Source organism: Leptonotus elevatus, chromosome 9 (genome assembly GCF_054856555.1).
Source record: "Leptonotus elevatus isolate MCC_2025b chromosome 9, RoL_Lele_1.0, whole genome shotgun sequence".
Taxonomy (NCBI): Eukaryota; Metazoa; Chordata; class Actinopteri; order Syngnathiformes; family Syngnathidae; genus Leptonotus; species Leptonotus elevatus.
Window position 1 is genome coordinate 19,599,228 of NC_141247.1, and position 23,011 is coordinate 19,622,238.

The 23,011-nt window shown below is 39.1% G+C and overlaps 1 protein-coding gene across 4 annotated transcripts in view; it reads right to left on the minus strand.

The window, feature by feature from the left end:
• The window catches only part of LOC147168693 (glutamate receptor 3-like), a 98,443-nt gene that overhangs the window by 41,760 nt on the left and 33,672 nt on the right, over positions 1-23,011 (minus strand). For all 4 annotated transcript variants that reach the window (XR_015095945.1, XM_086084611.1, XM_086084610.1 and 1 more), the window contains exon 4: positions 5,079-5,266. Coding sequence is in view for 3 of the 4 variants with exons in the window: in XM_086084611.1 (XP_085940737.1) it covers positions 5,079-5,266 (188 nt within the window). In the remaining variant the exon portion in view is untranslated. The remainder of the gene's footprint in view (positions 1-5,078; positions 5,267-23,011) is intronic.

Here is a 23,011-nt window from a genome sequence, read left to right on the forward strand (position 1 = left end):
GGTCATCCCAGGAGAACTCGCTTCTTATCTGAAGCGCGAGAAAATACTTTTAAGTCAGGGCTGCTCGATTATGGAAAATAAGAATCACGATTATTTTGGCAGTAATTGAAATCACGATTATTTGTTTTTATTTTCACTTTCGTGAATTAAAACGAAGCCTAAATTTTTCAGATAGTGTGTTTTCCATGTAGTGAGCGACAGCTAAGCTGTCTCAGTGGGAAAGCATTATGACCACACTTTATGCCTCTGCAGGCAGGAGAAGGGATGTTGGAACAAATCCCCAGATGCGCCGCTCAAATTTTGTTCTTTTTTTATGAATCCTTCTCACTTTCTGTATGAAAATGCAGCTTTGGCAGAGCCAGCTCGTTCCCTTCCAGTCTTTGAACAGCTTGTGCGCCCTGGGCCTGTCCCAGACGCTTCATTTACATTTATTTATTTATTTGTCTCTCCCCCCTCTCCTGCTTCTCTTTACACTGGCGCTGAGCAGGCTGTTGCCGCTGAGCAAACTCCGGCGAAGAAATCCCGGGAGGGAAGTGGGCCAGGAAGGCGCATAACAGATAGGAGGCTATATTTGTGCAATCTCATAAATGCATCAGATTAGTCATGATTTTATATATGGCCGGACACTGTACTCACAAAAAGACCGATTCATTTTGAGGAATTATCATTTTGATCAGTGTAGCAAGACAGCAGATGCTCAAGCATGTGTGCAATAAAAAAAATGTGTTGCGACTCAGGGAAAGGATGGTCGTTGCATTAATTTCTCTGCACTGCAGTGTATTGATGGGAAAAGTCCTGCTGGTGATAAATACAAAGTGGTTGTTACAATAAAATGGTAATGGCCCCGATAGCCTGCTCCTCAGCATCCCAAAATTCATGCCTTGAAACTTTTTTTTCAGAAACAAAATTGTGTCTGATGGAACATTATGCAAATATGTTTTTTGGTTTCGTTCCCATGCAGCTCAATAGTGTCAACACTTACTAAGATAGATGATCAAGCTTGATCAAAAATTATGATTTAACACTGCTCCAGTGTATTTATCATCTCATAGTAGTGTTAATTTAACATGTTTCTATAATTGTGGTTTATAGTGATGTTGAGATATAGTAGAAACTGACAAACAACTATAATGATAAACATATTTGATCTATCTATCTATCTATCTATCTATCTATCTATCTATCTATCTATCTATCTATCTATCTATCTATCTATCTATCTATCTATCTATCTATCTATCTATCTATCTATCTATCTATCTATCTATCTATCTATCTATCTATCTATCTATCTATCTATTTAATAACATATTCATGTTTATTTTTGATGATTAAAGATCCACCAGAGTGATAGACCGACAGGCAGTCAGACAAACATATATTGTAGCTATTTAGCTAGCTAGATACTGAAGCTTGCTAGCTAGATAGCTAGATAGATAGCTAGATAGATAGCTAGATAGATAGATAGATAGATACTGAAGCTAGATAGCTAGCTACATACTAAAGCTTCAGTATCTATCTGGCTAGCTATCTAGCTAGCAAGCTTCAGTATCTAGCTAGCTAAATAGCTACAATATTTGTTTGTCTGACTGCCTGTCGGTCTATCACTCTGGTGGATCTTTAATCATCAAAAATAAACATAAATATGTTATTAAATGCCAAATTGTAAATACAGCTGTTGTAATGGCATCGCTAGCTAGCTATCCCCCAACTGGCTATTGTCACTCATCAAAGACAGAGTATCAATGTGATCTAATGTTTTGTAGTGTTCAACGCTATTAAAGTTAATGTTTCCAAGCATTTTAACAATCCCAGCCATTAACTTGTTTTGACATGAATATGTTCGGAGTGTCAAAAAGTTACTTGACGCATTGCCTGTACAGTTCTCAATGAAGTAAATTTCACAAAGAGTTTGTCGGAGAAATCCGTCTGTGACTTTGGCGATTGAAACTCGTCATTTTGTCCTTCAGTCAGGACAATCGTTAGTTGGTACAACTACAACAGCAGGTAGAAGCAGAACGTTTACGTCAAGGTATAAGAGTGTCACATTGGGAGCAATTTCACCACATAGCAGACGGCCAGTCCCTGCTTTAATGTGCACACTTATGTGTCTCAATAGGGGGTCTGCAGCAGAGAGAAGTCCAGCAGCTTCCCTCAATTCCTCTGACTCATCTGCACTAGTGGATTATTTCAATTAGGCCAGGACAGAAAAAAAAAAAATCATGCTGCGGTTATCACTGATAAAAATGGGCCAAATTAGGCTCACTGCTGTTATGAAGGTTATTAGAGCTTTATCTCCCCCTGTGCTGAAAAACAAAGTTTAGCCAGTATGTTGTAAATAGCTGTTGAAGTGGAAAATATGTCTAAAAGAGGGTATTAAAAAAAAACACATCCTAATTGAGAACAAAATCATCATTTTGGCCCAGCATCCTTATTATTGGAACAATTACACAGGCACACATGAATGCACCTTCAGTCTAGTTAAAAAAAAAATAAAAAAAAAACCAAATTAATGTTTGAAAGTATGAATCTGGCTTGAAAGGAGACTCATGCATAACAAATTAAGTTAAAAGTCATTGAGGGGATTTTTGGTGAAGCACCGAGACACCAATATTCAAATGAATGTTAACAAGCACAATCTAATTTGTTAGATAATTGCCTTCTAAGCAGAGGCAACGGCAGCAAGCACTCGGGTGCGCGGTAAAGTGATGCAAGATTGAACTTCTACCACTGTGGGAACGAGTGGACAAAATGGAAAAAGTGATTTTGGGTTTCCTCTTTTAAGTGTTTTTTTTTTCTCTCACAAAGAAAAGGATTAAGCAAGCAACGTCATTGGTGGTCTCTCCAAAATAACCTTAATCTCTGGTGCAGCTTCAAATCCCACAATGCAGGCTTACTGGTGTGACCCATTCAGCTGTTAGCCATTGGTCGAATCGTACTTGTTCAGCAAAAAACACATAAATGATAAACCATAATGACCGCATTTTTAACTAGTCGATTTTAAAGTAAGAAAAGGAGAAAATCAACCCTAACCCTAAATTGCATTCCAAAAGAGGGTTGTGTGTCACAGCCAAAACATCACTGCACTGGCAAATCGCTCGGCCCGTGATTTAATTCATTTTGGGATTGGTGATCGGCCGATCCCTTCAAATAAAACCAATATTGTCCGTCAATCTCATTTCCCTCCTCAGAGGTCTGAAAAACGGAGCCACTGTCCTCTCCTGCTGTGAGATAACTAATAGGCTTTTCATTTTTACTTAAGAGGCCTGCTTCATGTAGGCATATAGGGATGGACAAAAAATCGCGATCGGCAGGTCAGACTGATCGGCCAGAAAATTGTGATCGGAGCACCCTTACTTGTAATGAATGCACACTATTGGTGTAGTTGTATACATAGCTGACGAATGCAGCTGGTGTGGAATATATACTTGGTCATGGTGTTGTCTGCTTTTGCGCTAACTGTCAAATATAGATTAAGCAATTAACTTAATTAACATTCACTCCCAAAAACATTTATACGTTTTGATGTTTTTATGCTAGAGCATACAGAAGGCTTTGATGCAACTTCTTACCTGAAGAGGTGGTTTAAAGCAATGGTAGTTATTACAAAAAACGGCCAGCAGGTGGCAGCAGAATATAAGAGATCAGCCAGGGCCACGTTGCAACAAGCTCTTTTTGCCAGCATTTTCAACAAGTTCGTTCACAATGATGAAACTTAGCTATATTATAATGCTAATTTCTGCAAAACGGAAACGGATACAAATATAGTTTTTGTTCCTGGTGAAAGAAGAGACTAATCTTTCTTTTGGTAGGTTCCATGCTTTTATAGCAATAGAACACAATATTCTGTGGGCCTTGCAAAATCCAGTAACAGCCGGGAGCGAAGGGGGTTACTTCAGTGAAAATGTCTAGGAGTGAATGAGTTAAGCAGTATAAAAATAACTGACGGCTTGATGAGTCCACAATTAATTATCAATTCAAATTCAATTTAAAAAATGTATTTCTTATTTTATTTTCATGAAAGGGGACAGAAAGAAGTGAAACATATGGTATCTGCCCATGATCAACACAAAAATAAAAACAAAAATAAAAATAAAGAAAAAGAAAAAGAAGAAAATTAAAAAATAAATAATAATAATAATAATCAACACAAAATAAATGACGTAAGCAATCAAGATGCTTTCAATGTAACAATTAAACAAAATGATTCAACAGCATGACCTTGTGCTATATATATTTTTTACAGTAATTTAGCTTTTATACATTTAAAAAAAACCAATACAAATAGACTGAAATAATTTAGTTTTATAATCCAGATTGTTCCACAAACTGACACCTTGAGTTCAAATGCATTGTTCTTTTTGTTTTGTTCTGTATTTAGGTTTGGAAAAAAATCTCTCTAATTTGTACTCACTTTCCCTTTTTTTTTTTTTTTTTTTTAATTTGCATGTTAATTGGTAAGATTTCATGATGGGTTTTATACATTGTTTTAAGGTGGTTGAACTCCATCAATTCATAATTGTTTTAAGTTTTTAGTTGTATAAATATTGGATTAGTGTGGTCTCTGTATCCACATCCAAACACAACACGAATAGCACGATCAATTAATCAAATGAACTGAATGAATCTTTTTTTATGTTATGTTACTAAAATGCGGGTTGAGTCCAATTCCTGGTAAATCACTGAATTTATTAAGAGCAGTTTCCCAAGACTTGTATCCACATGAGTGTGCTGTTTTGTTGTTGTTGTGTTTTTTTTTTTGTTTTTTTTTGGGCAGCATCGCTTCCCTGCTGCTGCTGAAAATGATGACAATGGCGCAATATAATCAAGTCAGTGGGAGGGCCAAAGCAAGATTCCACGTTAAGCAATGAAGCTAAGAGGAATGTTATTGAAAGAAACAAAGTGTCCCTCTGCACCGTGCTCAACTAAAGCAAACAAACAAAATGCCCGGGGCGGAAACACTGATGTTTCCCATGATGCAACCGGGCCGTTTTTTTTTTCCTTGCCTCGCCTTTTCACCACATCTCGTGATTAAAACATTTGTTATAAAACACGGTTTCATTTTGAAGATAGCTCACCTGCTCTAATATGGTGTTGATCCTGCCCACCTCGCAGTCAATCACAAAGCGCTTTTCCTGCCTCCTGTCCATCTCCTCGATGATGCGTCTGAACTCGGCCGCGTCCGTGGTGCTGCTGACGGAGCGAGCGGTCACCTGCCAGTTGTTGGCCACCGCCGCCTCCATGATGGCCTGCAATATGGAGAAGCCTGGAAAGGGAGGGAGAGACAAGGCGTGACCCTGAATATTAGACGGTGGAAAGGCTGGCACACCGTAAAGACTTTGCCAGGATGGAGTGGCTGCTAATTTATTCTACTGGGGTTTCCGCTTGAATCCAAAGGTCAAAGGCCATCTCATTACAATCTAAAATAGCATTCTGAAGTCCCACTAGCATATTGTATGGAGGCTTGGCTTTGTGCGGCGCTGTGTGTGTGTGTGTGTGTGTGCCGATTCACATTTGCATATTGAAAAGGCAATATAATGAAGTGAAAAGAGCGGAATTATATCTCCATATTATTAAAAGATCAGCGGGTGATGTTATTGCGTTTCGCAATCAATTGAATTATGGCATTTAGCTCAGCGACATGCTAACGTTGACACATCCTGCTTAGTGTCTCCTTGGAGGATTGTTCCAGTTTATATTGAAACAATAAAAAAATATATATTGAAGACAAATCTTGTGCGGGAAAAAAAAGTGAAATATTTAACAGATTATTCAGAAACACTACGGTGAGGTCAAATCACACAGTTCGTTTCGCTGTATTTCCTTTGTGTAGTGACAGATGAAATATAAAAGGGCCAACTGCTCGGAAGATGAAATTATTATGAAATTAATTAAACTCAAGCGCAGAGCTGATATCTCATTAAGTCACACACGCAATAGAACGATTCGGTTAATGTTTCACCATTTATCATCACGCTTGTATAAAAGGCTACAAAAAAACAATATATGTACTGTACATACTGCATTGATATATATAAATATAAATATATATATATATATATATATATATATATATACATATATAGCAAATGGGTGCACTTATATAGCGTTTTTTTCTACACCATATATATATATTAGGGGTGCAACAAAAAACGGTTTGAACCGGCAAATCTTTTTTTTTTTAATGCATCGAACCGAATCCAATCATTCCACTTTGAAATATATCGAGATATAAGTATCAAATTGTCTTTTACTGGAGAGAAATATCTTAGAAGGAAATGGCACCTTTTACAGTACTGACAAGTTAATTCAAATGTATGTAAAATGGCAACAGAAAAGTCATTGCATCGTACGTACCCTGTCGAACTGAGAAGCACCATACGGAATCGTATTGTAATCAAACGAATTGTTCTACTTTCTAATCGAACCGTCCTCGAATCGTTTTGCACCCCGCGTATCGAAAACCGTATTGAATTGACTTTTATGGAGGGATACATATATATATATATATGTATATATATGTATGTACTCAATAAGTTATTTAATATGTTATACAATCAATTTGAGAATTTGATGAATATCAGCATTGGCTTTGTAAAAAAAAATATCTGATAGCCGATCAATTTAAAATGGTTAACTTCAGGGAACAAGTAACGGAAGTCGTGGTCAGAGTTAATGTGCCACTATTTTTTTTTCCTCACTGCGAGTTATTTTTCCGCAAGGCCTTATCTCGGTAAACATGCAGCCTCCAAACAACCTCGGAGACCACAGCAAAAACAACTTTCTTCATTTCTCCCGCGCTCCCCCTTTCCTTTGCAGTCCTTTTGAATGGCCAAGTAACCTTTTCTTAAGAAGCAGCGTTCGTAAGCACTCTGAGACTGTTGCACAGTGTGCGTCTGCCCTTCTGATGTGCCTCCTGCACTGCAGCAAATAGTCACATCCTCAGCACATGACCTTTTGGGGAGTTATAGCCAAGACCAACTCCAGTGTGTCATCCGTCCCGAGGAGCGAGGGTGCTCCCTCTGGAGACATCCGCCTGACAGGACTCAAGGTTATCGGGCGACTGGTTGTCAGCTCGTTTGTGGTTTTTTTATTTTTTTTTATTTAAGGTGGGGGGCATACGCAGGTGAGCTTCTAGTCCCTTCTCAGTCACAGCAACCGTTTTTGTACCACTCGAAATAATTCAATTCGATTCAAATATATTTGAACAGGTAGCCTTTTTTTATATTGACTGTCAATGAGTTGTCGTTCGACAAGACAAAAGCCAACATTTTGATTGGTAAAAAATATCTGCCAGTGAAGTGAAATAGTCTGAGGCTTTTCTAAAGTGTCACCCATTTTCCACGAGCGCAACGGCGGCAGCAGCAGCCTCTCATGCGCTGCACTTCCTCCTCCCATCTGTGGTACCTACAGCCAAAGTTGCAAAGTGACGATTTGAATAACACGGATGCATTATTCATTTTCCCGAGGCAAACGCTCAGAACCTCACCAACCCCGAGCCAGCTGGATAGCATGGCAGGCTTCCCAGCAATAAAAGCTCCTCACATTAAGAGATGTCATGCAGTTTAACTGGGTTAAAATGCTCTCTGGTGGGTTGGGACCCATTGAGTTGGAGGGCTGGTCTCGGCAAAAAGATCAATGAACCATTTTCTTCCTAATAATCACGGTGTATGACTTGATAATTACACATAAAGTATGCACGGAAAGCATCATAGAAGAAGAAGAAATCCTGCAGTGGGTACATTTTAAAAAATCTTGGATGTGAAATAAAACCGCAAATTATGCAAATTTCCGTGAGCACGGGACTCTTATCAGCGAGATTAGAATCACACAAACCTTTTTTTTATTTTGAAATTGCTGATATTTTCCTCTCTACCTGCCTGTGGCGAGCCACAAACCCCGAGCTTGTGAACAATTGGATTCAGTGAAGATTCAAGGAAGATTCCATGCTTGCCTGCTTTTACATTTGTATGGAAATTAGCAGATGGGATCTGGTTAGAAGTAAATAGTCTGTCAAGAAATTGATTACTTTTAGTCCTGTCTCTTTAAAAGTCAGCTCTAAAGTTTGTGTGCTTTAGGCCAACTTTTAAAACAACCAAACCGCAAGAGTGTTCGCATGTCTGTGCTGCAAAGTGGGAATTTGGAGCCCATTCCCAATCGTTCATGTGCACTCCCATAGCTACGTCGCCCAATTGGATGATTAAAAAAAAAAAAATAAATCAAACACAATGTTTCATAGGGTTTGATGCCTGCTCTTCAAATATTTATGCATGAAATATGTCACTTTAAACAGGCTTGTTCACACTATGCCAGCTACTTAAATGTGGTCTGAGCAGGTGTGCAGTAAATTTCATAGAGTACACGCTAAAAACAGCTGAGTTAAAAGTAACCCAATTATGGATAAAAAATTGATTGATCCACTTTATGGGTCAATTTGACCCAACTTTCTGGGTTGTTTTATACAAAATGATCCAATATTTTGACCCAAGTAATAGATATGACCAATATTATTTATATATATATATATATATATATATATATATATATATATATATATATATATATATATATTATTTATATTTTATTATTATTTATATATTATATTATATTTTATTTAATAATTATATGAGTTTTGTTTTTTTACACTAAAAGACCAATTTCTTGACTCAAAGTTTGGGTCAAATTGACCCAATTAGAGGATCGGTCTATTTTTTACCCATCGTTCGGTTATTTTTGACCCATCGTTCGGTTATTTTTGACCCATAGTTCGGTTATTTTTTACCCATATTTTTGTGTATTTTTTACTCTACAAAGACGATATTTGGTCCCAGTCTAAAATATTTTACTCTTTTCTGAGTGTAAAGTTTATTCTGTTTAGACTGTGACCTTTACTAAATGTAAATCTCATTGTCATAACACTGCTAGCTTGTCTCCATTAATGCCAGTATTTATTCATTTTTTTAAAACTGTATTGTTTTTATTATTGGTTTAATTATGTGTTCCAATCAAGGTTATTTTAGTTAACGAAAAAAAACTAAAACTAAAATTCAAAAAACGATTTCGTTAATGAAATAAAATAAAATTGAAAATGCTTTTTAAAAAAACGAAAACTAACTGAAACTAACTCGAGAAATGTCCTTCGTTTTAGTCTTTGGTAATTAATTTAATACATGTGCCTTTGGGGATGATTTTAAATGTGATTTTAAGTAGATTTATTTCAATATTAACCGAAATAAAGATGTCTGAAAGTGTGTCACACTGAAGTGACGTTGTCATTTTACCATGGTGTTTTGCACAAGTAATACACGTTAAAATAAACAAATAAATAAAAATGAAATCCAATACTAAGAACTAAACTAAATCTAAGCATTTTTAAAAAAAACTAAATCTAATCAAAACTAACAGAACCACCGCGAAAACCCATTAAAACTAACTACATTTAAATAACAAAACGCAATAAAAACGAACTAAAATAAGAATTGGAAAAATACAACAACCCTGGTTCCAATCAGTGAAGGCATCACGTTTAATGCGTGTCATACCATTTGAGCCCAAAGCGTTTAAAAGTGAATGTATTTATTGAGTGTGTTATAAAACAGGGACTGTGATAAGTGTTATTGCGTAACTGCAGTAGCCACTGATGTTTTCCCCATTCAGTGCATGCTTGCTTCCTTTGTCCAAACCGTATGAACTCGTCATCAAAGTTGAACCAAGAAGCAGCGTGGGCAGGCCATGTGTGCGTCTAATCTGAATGTGTGAAAGGGCACGTTCGCGGCCAAACCTGGGAGTCGAGTTGCTTTTAAAATCCCCAACACCCACTTGAAACAACTGTGCGCTCGAGTGCATGCAGACGGCACGGTGATGCGTGGAAACTCAATCATTTCCTTTTTAAACCGATATCCCCACATTGCAGTCTGCAATCAAATCCCGCCTGAGCCTTTGGACGCTCAGCGCGCGTATAAATCAGACTTGTTGTGGCGACGAGCTCCGTCCTCTTCTTTGCCTGTGAGTCGGATTTTAACGGGATGAGTTCTGAAACGTCACCCGTGGCGGCTCGGCTGTAATTGAATTGCATCTAATCTCATTGCCCGGCTCCTCTGGTTCCCCGCTTCTCATTAGGGCGGGCGCGGGGTGTCGCAGAGGCCTCCATCTCCAGCGCGCTCTCATTCGCGACCCTCTCGCATATCGCACAGCTGACCCAGGCTAACGAGGCAAATTAGAGAGCCGTATTGCACATTTCTCCAGGCATACACTTTAACCGCGACACACACTGTCAGCTTTTCTAGCACTACTTGCTCACACTATGTCAATGCAGAGAGTGCACAAATCCTGAACTTAATTGTGTGAATGCTGAATTTTCGTCACTGTGTTGTTTTGGGTTTGTTTTAGTCAATGACGAAATTGTTTGTCAATTTTAGTTATCGTCTCAATTGAATGTTTTCATTTTCAGCTGAATTTACCAATTTGTGATGAAAAAAAATTAGCACTGTGTGAATGACACATTAAGCATAGCAGATTCACATAATTTTCATTCGAAATTCCAAATTTTCAGATAATTTAATTCACCTTGGAAACAATTTTCCAAATTCCAAAAATTCACACATACCCAAAAAAAAATCCTCTTTTTTCCCCCAACATATTGAAAATTGTTCAGCAACATCTTTCCACATCATTCCAAATCTTTCAATGTCATTCCATATCATTAACATCATTCCGCATTTCATCATGTTGCACATTTGCAACAATATAATTCCTCATTATTCCATATCATTCAATAATATTCAAAATCCCGCAATATATTTCAATATCGTTCCACATCCTTCCATTACTCCGTTTCATTCAATATCATCTATCTCATTCAGCATTCCAGCATTCACACATTTTTTCGTCTACTAATCTGATCAAATAAAAATAAGCAATGAACAAACATGAGTGCACCTTGGCTTGAAAAAAAATCGACCCCCAGGACTCCTTAAAGAATCCAAACGAAATGCCCACATGGTCATGACTTCAATTGTAAAAATGCTACTCTCGACTTGCCAATACACATCAAAATGAAGGTCTGTGAAAGGGCGACACAGCCCACTGAGCACTGTCTAAGGTCTCGGAGAGCATCAGGAACAACTAAATGGAAACTACCAAGATAATGGCTTGGGCTCATAACTGTGGACTTGGCTTGATAACGCGTTTAGGACTCCGCACTGCTGAAATAGGAAGACAATTTACACGCTTGACTGTGGGACATTTGCCAGACCGCACCACGTCTTCCTCGACTTTCCACAATTTAAACAATAATTTCATAATAAATAAAAAAACAAATAATCAAAATTAATTATTGTGATCGATTTAGAAATTGATGCAAGATAAATGAGCTGCACTGTTACCTAGTCTTTTATTTTATTTTATTTTTTATTTTTTTTTGGGGGGAGGGCGACGGCTGCAAGACTTCACAGGAGCCCGTGAAAATAGCATTTTTCAATTTGCAGCGTTGAAGCGTTTGGGTTCAAAGTCATATTTTTGCACAGGGCCCTAAATCCCTGGTGGCGCCCCTGGTACTACCTGAGTGTTCATTTTGATGACTGATCTAAACACACCTACAACTAAACACCAACACACACTCACACAAAATTTTGCACCTTTGGGCAATTTAGAGTCTTCAATGAACCCTCCATGGAAACTCCACACAGACCCAATCTGAGATTCAAACCAAGAAATTCTTGACTCAGAGGCAGATGGGCTAATCACTACCTCACCATGCAGCCCAATACATCGAGTACGAATTAATATTATGAATATTAACTAATTTTCTCAAAAAAACCCGTATAAAAACGTTCTATTTTAATTATTGCCATGGTCCCAAAAAATGCACTTTTTTAGGTTTTGTTTTTTTATGCTAGAAAATACAGAAGGCTTTGATGCAGCCACTGACCTGAAGAGGTCGCTTAAAGCAATGGTAGTTATTACAAAAAACGGCCAGCAGGCGGCAGCAGAGTATAAGAGATCAACCAGTGTCATGTTGCAACAAGCTCTTTTCCCCAGTGTTTTCAAAGAAGGGACTATAATCTTTCGTTTGGTAGGTTTCATGTTTTTTATAGCAATAGAACACAATATTCTGTGGGCCTTCCAATCATCTCTCAAAATCCCTTTTTTGGCTCAATGAATCATCAAGTGTGCACCATTGCTTTCATATTCCCAACGATGCATTGTCTCTCCTGTCTTTTGAGCAAGGCAAAAATAAATAGATACTTCTAAACACTATGTGGAGCTTGCTGACTATTTGCCTCCTGGCTAAATAAGCTCAGAGGATTCTACGAGGAAACCCCCCAACCCCCCCCCCCCCGCCTTGTGTTTGCACAGTGGAAAATACAATCTTTGGCTTCGTAAAGCCTTTATACTGTCTCTCATTAGTCATTTTGGCATTGGCCCATAGGTGTAAGTCTAAAATGATGGTTTGTAGTTTTAAACACCTCGTAGAGCGCTACGGCAATTAAAGTCTGATGGTTGTCTATAAGTGAGAATGTGGAAGTGGCTGTAAAAGTGTGGCATTTAATGTAGGGAGGTTTTCAAGAGGGAGGATATAATCCAGACTGGCTTGCTGTAAAAAAAAGACGTATTGTGCTGGACCACGGGCGAGTATGACATTTGGTTAGCAAGATGACTGGGACGAAGCTAAGGCGTTGACACCAGGCAATCGGTAGACAAAGTTATCAGAAGCTAACAGGTAGCTAACCTCTTTGCTAGGCTGTCTGACAGACATTTTCAGAAATAGATAAAAGATTAATTTGGTTATTTAATTTCAAACTTGACGGGTGGTTATACACTCCGGAAATCTCAATATTTTTAATATACAAATAATTAAAAGTAAACTTTTCATATCGCTTATCGTGTTCAGCTTCACGGGGAGGCGGAATCAATTAGGGATAAACAATTAACGGAATTAAAATCAACAAGGCAATGTATTCAAATAACAAAGGCTGCAATTTGGGTGACAACGTGTTCAATAAGTTAGTTCAATCTAATTGAAGTAGATAAGTAAACTGTCTTATTTCACGGTTCATTTGCCTTTGTTTTAGCGTAAGCCTAACCTGTAAGACCAAAACATTTATTAATATTAAATCTGATATTGTTTATTGTACAGATAGTCCGAGGACGATACAATAACAATCAAGAAGGCTGATAACCGATATTTGGAGCTGATATTCATTTTCAGTCAAACGGAAAATATTGGTGTCAAAATAATAATAATAATAAAAAACAAAAAACAGAGTCCAAGTTTGTTGAACTATCCTGGAGCTTATTACCTTAGACAATAGACATCTTTGTTTTAGAATCCTAACAAAACGTTCAGGGAGCTCATCAGCATGTCTTAAAAAGTTAAATATAAACTTAAACAATTAAATAGCTCCCTACCGTTTTCTACAGTAAATAACGTTTTCCAAAACGTCCATTATTATTATTTTTTTTACTTAACTTTGTTTTAATTTCAAACAAAAAAACAAATGTGCAGAGTTCCTAGAGTCAGCAGCATCTCTTATGAAGTTCAATGAAAATGTGAATAGTTCCCTGAAGTTAACCATTTTAAATTGATCGGCTATCAGATATTTTTTTTACAAAGCCAATGCTGATATTCATCAAATTCTCAAATTTATTGTAATACATATTAATTAACTGCTTGTTTGTTTTAAAAAAAAAATGCATGAGAGGGGGACCTTTAAAAAATAATAATCACATATTAAATCGCAATATTGAGGGGGGAAAATGATGGCTTTTTTTTTTTTTTTTTTTATCTTTCAGCGCTCGAACCTATCCCAAGTACCTTAAGGCAAACGGCAGATTACACCCTGGACTGGTCGCCCGTCAGTCACATACGAAGACCAACAACTCATTTTCCATATTATGTCTCATGCAAAAAAATATCGCAGGATGTCTCGAACTTCTCCCTGCATCCCTGCCAACCGGAGAAAGGAGCTTAAGTCGTGTGGAGGAGCGGAAGTGTGAAGCGAAAGCAAAAAGTAGCCGAAAAAAGTGCGACGCCAAGACTTTCATGTGGTGTTTAGAGTGAGTCTCTAACCAAAACAGTTTGGCTGCCAAGCGTGCTAATCAAAAAGACAGCACATGTCAAATCAAACAGAAGCAGCGTGTTGCCGGTATCTTTCGAAGTGCATACATGCTGAGGGGAGGGGAATATCCACCCACAGACTCACTAAAACGCCACCATCTCTCTTTGCCTGTCTTTGTTTCCCTCGTTCTCCCTCACATGAATGGAGAATGTGTGTGTGTGTGTGTGTGTGCGCTGGTTTCGACCAACCCGAAAGTGAGGCAGAAATGGAAAGATTTGCGCTTGTTGTGGACATCCGTATTCAATGTGTTGTTTCCTCCACCCCCTTCATCAAATTGCGCAATATTCAAATGAGCTTTGTGAACTTGGTGGTTTTCTTGGAATGGAGAGGAAGCTCCCAGCAGTGATTTTATGGCAGCTGATGCCAGCGTTGAGTAGGTGGCGGAATGGCTTTATTCCAGCTTCGCCTGTAAAAATTGGAAAAGCACACGGTGCTTTATTGTGTGATCCCTGTGACAGACAACACTCTCTCTCTCTCTCTCTCTCTCTCTCTCTCTCTCTTTCTCTCTCTCTCTCTCATGTTTTTAAAGGCACTAGATTTGTTCTTTTCGAGGGGCCAATAGTGTGGCACTTCTCAACTCAATGAGTACGCAAATGCCAATTCAGCTATGATATCAGTTCATGTGTGCAAAACAAAGAGAGACGCCAGTGATCCGTGGCCTCATTCATATTTCGTTAATACTATTTTTCATGTGCATTTTATGGGCTCGCTTGCCGTGCCCTTTCTTGTCAGCGTGTCCGAGCAGATTTCATTCCTCCGATGCATGCATAATTGAGTTGTTATGAAGCGGGCGTGAAGGAGAAGGCCAATCCGAGCACACGAGTCATGTGCTTGTGCAAAGTCTCAACTGGGATCAGATGATGAGCCATTATGGCGGGTGGGATGAGACGGCAAATACGAGGAAACATGATGTATTCTACACTTCAGTATTGTGCACGGATCCAGCTATGTATTATTGCACTTTAGAATATGCCTTCCATGAAAAATGGTTGTAATCAACTTTGGGAATTGAACATAAAACTACTGCCTGCAGTCTTAAAGGCTTAAAGGATTTGCTCAATACACATTAGAGGCACATCCGCAATAAGTAATTAGTCATATATTAGTAAAAAAATTATCAATAATCTGACCATACAAAGTTTACATTGGTGAAAAACTGCACTAGTGCTTATGATTAGTAGTAGTAAAGGAGAGAGACAAGACAGCTTTTTATTTTCTCAAATTTTGAAGGTCAAGCTCTGTAGAATATGCTAGAATTCAAAGTGAAATACTTTTTGTGTTGGTTTTCTCTGTGCTAAGATGAGTGCTAAAAGGTTGAAAGACAAAAGAGACACTTTGGATGGAGTGGCAAAGACAAAATGGCCAACGTAAATACCAATGATCTCTACACAAGGTGAAATGTTCCACTGACAAAAAAATGGGCAAATGAGAATAAAGATTAAAAAAGTTTGATAAATAAAAGTCAGAGTTTTCATGGAAAATATAAAATGATCTAGGTAGTGTATTTCTGTAATGGAGAGAGATTCAATTTGTAACTAGCTAGCTAGCTAATTAGTTAGCGAGCCAAGTAGATGGATGGATAGATAGATAGATAGACAGATAGATAGATAGATAGATAGATAGATACTAATGATGAGAGAGATTAAATTTGTAGCTAGCTAGTTAGCTGGATGGATGGATACTAATGATAACAAAACATCAGTGTCCTAGCTAGCTAGCTAACTTACCATATAAATAGATGTGATTATTATAGCTGTTGTTACAGGATGCAATTAGAGTGTAGAGGTGTGCCGAATAGTGTCTTGCAATTGTACATACACAAAACATGTAACTATAGATATAAATGCAAACATGACAAAAAAAAAAGGGAGGGAAAAGCAAGAACCGTTTCATGTGTGTCTCTGTGAGTTTAATCAATGGAAAGTGGCCAGCTTAGTCCATGCGCTCGCCTTGTTTACAACACTACGAGCAATGGCAAAACAGTGCGATCAAATTATAGCGCATGCTTAATGTGTTGGGCCATCAAAGGCATCCAGGAGAGCAGAGGGAGTCATTTATTGCTTGACTGTTTAAGCAACATAGGCAACAGTCTCTGGATGGCCAATTAGAGGCTTTGTTGAAGATGAAGGTGGTGGAAGGTTGGCGTTTGTTCTAGTGTGTCTGTGTCTGATTGCTCTCCTTTTTGCGTTCTATGTAGCTTAGTAGCAGAGAGTAGCGATGTGGCTAACTACGTGCGGTCATCACGTCCTCACGTTCTCAAACCTCTTGGCCCTGTTGGCGCGTCTCTATGCCAACTGAGTTAGGGCGGATTGATCATCAACAGCTCATCAACAGAATGTATGGATACGGCAAAGCCGTGTTATTGGTGTGGTCAAAACAAACACATCTGATCTGCTTTACTATTAGCATCATAGATTATACATCTACGGGACTAGGGATATGGATTTCTAGTATGGATTTTTGTTTTTAGGTCGATGCCGATTCCCACCTTTGGCAGAAAACAATTCTCATACATACAATGCCATTAGATGTTAATTTGTTTGTGTTTTACACTGATCTTATCATACAATGTGTTACTGCTTTAGTTTATCTTGCCAGGGCACCAGATGAAACTTTATTTGAATCCAGTTGTCTCATAATCGGTGTAAAAGTTGATAATACGTTATGTTGCAATGACAGAGTAACCCGCCAACTGGTTACCTGCCAATCTATCAGAATTATCACCCCGTTATAAACTTTTCTTATTGTGTTCCTAAACCTCCTATGATCAATACAGCCTTTTATTGTTCCGAATAGCCTTGCTTGAACGGACTGCGCTGCAGTGTGTGTGTGTGGGGGGGGGGGGGAGGGGGGGGGGGGGGGGGTCATTGGAAATATTGACAGAGCGAATGAAAGAAGTACCTCGGGGATATTTCTACGCTGAATTCTGGGAAACAGTTTCCATCTGGCAGATTTCTCTTTAAAGAACATTCAACTTCCCAATGCTGTAATGAGTTTATGACATTGAACACTGTTTCAAGTGCAGGTTCACCTGTCAAGCCGCTAAATGATGGAAGTAAATTAAAAGGCTGTGTTTGCTGTGAACACAGGATCATTTCCTCTATACTGAAACTGTGCAGACAGAATATTGACTGTTTAGGGGAGTGGTGCAAGGAAGCCACAGGAGGGACAACATTGTCCCTGATATTGGTACTGGATGTAATTCAGCTTACTTTGAGAGACGATTCAGTCGTTGTGTCTTCACATAAGTTTCCACTTTTTTCCCCTCTGAGACGCACAGAAGTATTTTTAGGCTACTGTATGGTTACACGACGATCCCGGAGGACCCTGCAGCCCTGGTTGCCCAACATTTCGTGCTCCGTAAGATTCTTTAAAAAAAAAAAAAATTAAAATCTTCTTATTCAAGATCTGTTAACTTTTCTCATGGGGGCCATGGAGGGAGTTGAGGGAGCTGAGTCCTGAGGCTCAAAAGTACACGAGGTTTTGGCTCTTAGTTTACCAGGAATTCCAGTCTGTTCCCACCCAGCCCACCATGTTCTGTTGGGGTTTCTCGCATTTCTTATGTTCTGTCGTTGGGCAGGTTTGTAACTGCTAACATTTTTGTCACTAGTTGTAATGATGTGATTTAATTTTGACTCCAGAATTTTTGCCATGATTAGCTTTGTCTTTATTCTGGACAGTTGTGCTTTGTGAGTCCACAGTGACCTTGATAGCTGGTCGTCAAAGTCGAATAATTTCCTTCTCAAGTCCCAGTGGATGTTTGCAGCAAATGTGAAAATGCTTCTCGACAGTCTTGAGATATACTGCCCACAGTCATGAAATAATGAATGAGGAAAGCAATCGACTTGTCTGTTGCTAGTGTGGAAGCGCAGAGGATTTATATTAATTTGTTGAGTCTTCCTCCAAAAGAGTTGTCACAATAACAGCAACAGTTCAGCCATAACTGAGTAATAATAAACAGGCATGGCAGGCTTACGAGGTTATGCAATTGTTTTACTGCATTTGGGTACTCATCAGTTCCGGTCCGCCCGTCAGCAACCAATTGCTGAAGATTTGGAAACAATTTTTGCCCACTGTCACCATCATAAAACCTCAAGTGTTAGGGTTAACCATGCAGCCTATATTTAACTCATTCAAACCCAAAAAAATTATAAATACATATTTTTAATACGTTGTCCTGCACTCCTTATTTATATGTTTTATTTATGCTAGAGCATACGGAAGGCTTTGATGCAGCTTCTGACCTGAATAGGTGGCTTAAACAATAGTAGTTGGGCAAAAAATGGCCAGCAGGTGGCAGCAGAGTATAAGAGATCAGCCAGGCCCATGTTGCTCATTTCCCCCAGTGTTTTCAACAGGTTTGTGAATAATGATGAAACTTAGCTATATTCTAATGCTGGTTGCTGCAAAACAGAAACAGATAAAAATTTACTTTTTTTCCTGATGAAAGAGGAGACTCTAATCTTTCTTTTGGTAGCTTCCATGTTTTTATACCAATAGAACACAATATTCTGTGGGTCTTGTAAAATCAGTCAAAACCCAGTAAACCAGCCGGGAGCGAAGGGGGTTGCTTCAGTGAAAATGGCTGGGAGTGAATGAGTTAAGTAACATTTTTGCAATCTTAGCTGCGTCAGAGTTGAGGGATCACGGTTGGTTGGTGTTTTTGTTGGCGAACATTCCAAAAAGCCAAGCTTGAGGATCATTAAGATTGCTCCAGGTATAGCACTCGACTCATAGTGACATGAAGCACTTACACCAAAGGCATAATCATATAAGGACAGTGTCAGGATGGTCAGGCAGGCAACAAGAGACAGTGTGACTCATAAATCAAGTTGGGGTGAGATTGCTGAATCAGGGGTTGATTGTGCCCAGGAGAGACAATAAAGCCTGTAATCATCTGTCTCTGCTGCACAGACCCGGCAATTATGTGTCCATACCTGACCACCCCCACAAAATCTTGCAGCACCCTTGTCAGCATCTGAGTTTTCAGGGGAAATTGGAAAGGATGGCGAAAACAAGAGAGCATAGAGGATTTGTTTTATTGTTAGTAACATTAGAGACAACATTAGTGGCAATGTTGATTAGGATATTGAATTTTACTCTGTACGCACACGCACGCACATCCTGTCAATTACTTTGAAATAAAAAGAAGCACGGTCCCAGTTGAGATGGTATAACCAGTCCGACAGAGCTTCAATTTGCTTCCAGTGCGGCTGCTTCATCACAGCGTCTGCTTTCAAGCAGCTGTCTGATATTGGCGTTCGGGGTACAAATTTACCTCCATTTGCCTCATACAGTACATCTAAGCCTGACGCATAGCAGCCATCACTCTGAGGATGTGAGCGTGCTACACTAAGGCCTAAAAGCCTTTCCTGCCGGCCAAATAGCAGAACCAAATGAATAGCATGGCTGTAATTAATCTTCTCTATTGACTGAATAAAACCTTTTGGTGGGACTGGGAGAGTGAATGTTATTTATTATCGCTCCTGTTTTCTCTCAAGCGTAGAGTTGAGAGAATAATTGAAAAGTCGCTTCCATTATTGTGGATGATCAAGGCTTTGCTAAAATCACACAAATAATACATTGCACCATGGGAGTTTGTGTTGTCCTTTAACGGTGTATTTATAATTGTGGCTATAGTTTGAGAAGTGTAGAACTGCAATACATCGAGTTCAAGCTTTTTAAAAATTATTTATTTACAAAAAATCGTACTGTATTTTGTATGTACATTTTTTTAGTCGACGAAAAAAGTACAAAACGATGATTTTGAACTATCGTGAATGTTTTTCGGACGCAAAAAAAAAGTACTTTACTGTAACGGACAATCAACTGGATCGGTGCCCGGTTGTTCAAAACTCGGTTATATTTTTAACAACTTGTTAATTCGATTTACCCAACCGTTTACTTTGACGGCACCGTTATCTTGTTCAAACCTCAGTTAACTTGATGTTAAAGTTAACAAACTTAAGGACTGAGGCTTAGGACTTTTTAACATTGTGGTTAATTCATAAGATGGTGAATCATACTTTATCCATATTGTCAGAATATTTTGTTAAGCTGGGAAAATTGCATATTTTACAAATGTATTCAATTTATAAGACATGACTGTGATGTGTTTGGATTTTTGAACATTGTTACAAAATGAAGTCAAAACAAATATTGGAAATATGTAAACATTGCGTCTGTATAATGTCTATATTTTCTCTGTCCATGGTAACTTGAATAACAGTCTACAATTTGATCCGATTAGATATACTATTATAGAAATAAATAAATAAAGTGTCGTAATAATTGAATTGAAATAATTGTGGACTATGTTCCACAGTGAAGTCAGAATCATATTATATCCATGTGAAGCATACACAAAATATTTGTGAAGAATGTCTGTGAATAAATAAATAAATAAATAAATAAATCCTGCATCTTTTCTACCTAGGAGTGTTCTGGATCATTTGGCTAGCAATTTTTTTTGGAAAACCGGCATAAACTCATTTGCTCCCAAAAACGTATACAAGACAATTTTCTGTGGGCCTTGCAAAATCTGTCAAAATCCAGTAAAACAGCCGGGAGCAAAGGGGGTTGCTTCAGTCAAAATGGATGGGAGTGAATGAGTTAAACAAAATGACGAATTGTGGGATATACCGGTGCTAACCAGTGACGTGAACCACGCGGTTAACTTTGACTGTAGCATTAATTAACAATGTGACTAATCATGTTTTGAACAACACATATTTAACGGGTGGTCAGCTAACAACGGGAATTTAACCGGTGGTTTGTTAAATTTAAGTTCTAGCAAACAAATCAATCACCAGATTATTGATTATTTAAAAGACGGAAATAGTTTGTGTGTCAGAAGTGTGCGTTCATATTATCAGGGGAGCTGCACTTGGTGATAAGAGGAGGTAGAGGCTCCCTGACACATCTGTCTGCTTGATGAGCCAAGTGTCAAAGACCCCCAAAGAGCTGGATGGAGTGCATCAATAAACGACTTTAATCCCCTCCTGGGGCCAATGTCCTCCCACTAATAAGGGATCGTCTTACACCGCTGGCAGTCAGGATCGAGGTAAAAGTGGCTTGGCATGGGCTCTGGCACGGGGGGCTCCACTGTACACAGGGAATTGTCTGGACACAGGTAACAGGCTGTAAATCACACGCGCCTGCTGTTGCCTTAATTGCCGGACTGAATTGGTGTTTTGTTTCCCCGGTCTCGCGTTCCACTCCCTCTGATGCCCTCTGGTCCCTCCACTTTCTTTACACCAAGTGTCCGCCATCACTCTCACTCCACCACCTCCTCCGTTTTAGTTTCCCAGCCTCCTCTTCCCCCATCTCTCCGTCCGAGACTGCCCTCAGACACACGGAGGAGGCAAAATGGAGGGACGGGAGGCTGCGGCTTAGCAGTGTCGGCCGTGCTGAAGGACGTGTGGGTTGCTCGCATCCGCAGGGAAGAGCCGACGCGAGTGTTCTAGTCAGAGTGACCCTAATTAACCACGCATTATCTGCAGGCTGTGCGGCGGATTAAGGCCTTCAGCTGAGAAGCAGACTTGAAGACCCAAAGACAGACTTCATATCCTGCCTCAAAGCAGGAGGAAGAGGGGCGGGGTTGATGAGGTGAAAGACAGAAAGGGCCAAAGAGAAGTCAGGATGCTTGAAGCTTATCTGCTGGTTAGGACCTTCCATTAACGAGCAAGTAAACATCTCAAATCCAAGCGAACGTGTGAAGACTGTGCTGCCACGCTATCGGCGCAGTCATTTTGTTTCCCCTCAAAGACAAAGACATAAAATAGCTTCGTCTGTCAGAGGATGAACATGTACCTCCCTCCTGCGCAGGTGCCGAAGTTTTCAGTAGGAGGGGATCATTATTCCGTCGCGAGATAATGAGCTCCTTTACTCATTTGACATTAGAAATCCCCCCGAAATGAACACTTCACCATGTTGACAGGCCGTCCTAAACATGAGGCACTGCTGCATTAAACCGGAGTCTATTGTCAACAGGGCAATTCAATCTGAGAACAACACAAAGCCCTCATTGATGCAGCACAAAGCGCGGCAGCCGCAAGCGGGCGGCGCCTGCGATTTTCGGAAACGAAAAACATTTTAGCGGCAGATGTGACATACCTCATTTCCCACGACGGACGAGCTACTATCAACATGATTAAACAGAAGATTAACTGTCACAAACCAGCCAACTGTTCCAAGTACCCAAAGATCATTGCTCATGAGACACCATTTCTTCAAGTGCGATGTGTTAATACAAGCTGCTGATTTATTTGTACAGATTTACATAACATAGCACTACTGTATACATTAGTGCTGTGTTATCACTTCAAGCATTACAAGGCTCTTAGAGAGTATTACGGGCTATCCTCCGCTTACCCTTGTGTGCGGATGCTATTCTGAGCCACTGCAACATTTATTGTGTCTTGCCACTGTTCACTGTCGGAAATAGCGACACAGGAGTAGTCCATATAACAGAGGAGAAAGATTTACCCTAACGTACCCCACAAGACTCATTTTCCTATACACTCACACTGGGCCATTCGTCCGGTACCGTATGATTACACCATTCGCACATATGACTCTTGTACTTAGCTTTTATCATAGTTCTCAATCACGTCCCTCTCGTAATCTCTCCATCTACGCCTTTCTATCCTGTGTGGCCCAAATGATCCCTTGTACAAAGGTACGGTGTTTAACATTTTTGGTACCAGGTTGCACAGAATGAACAAAAGCAATTTTACTAATGATCAGATTGGAAATAAAGGTTTATTTTTTTTTTTAAAACAGATGCAACGTCAGTGCCTGTGTCAAAACGCTTATCTTGCTTTCGTGATACTTGAGAAAAGTGAGCCCAAAAGCGAGCAAAACATGAGTAAAATAAAGACGAAACAAAA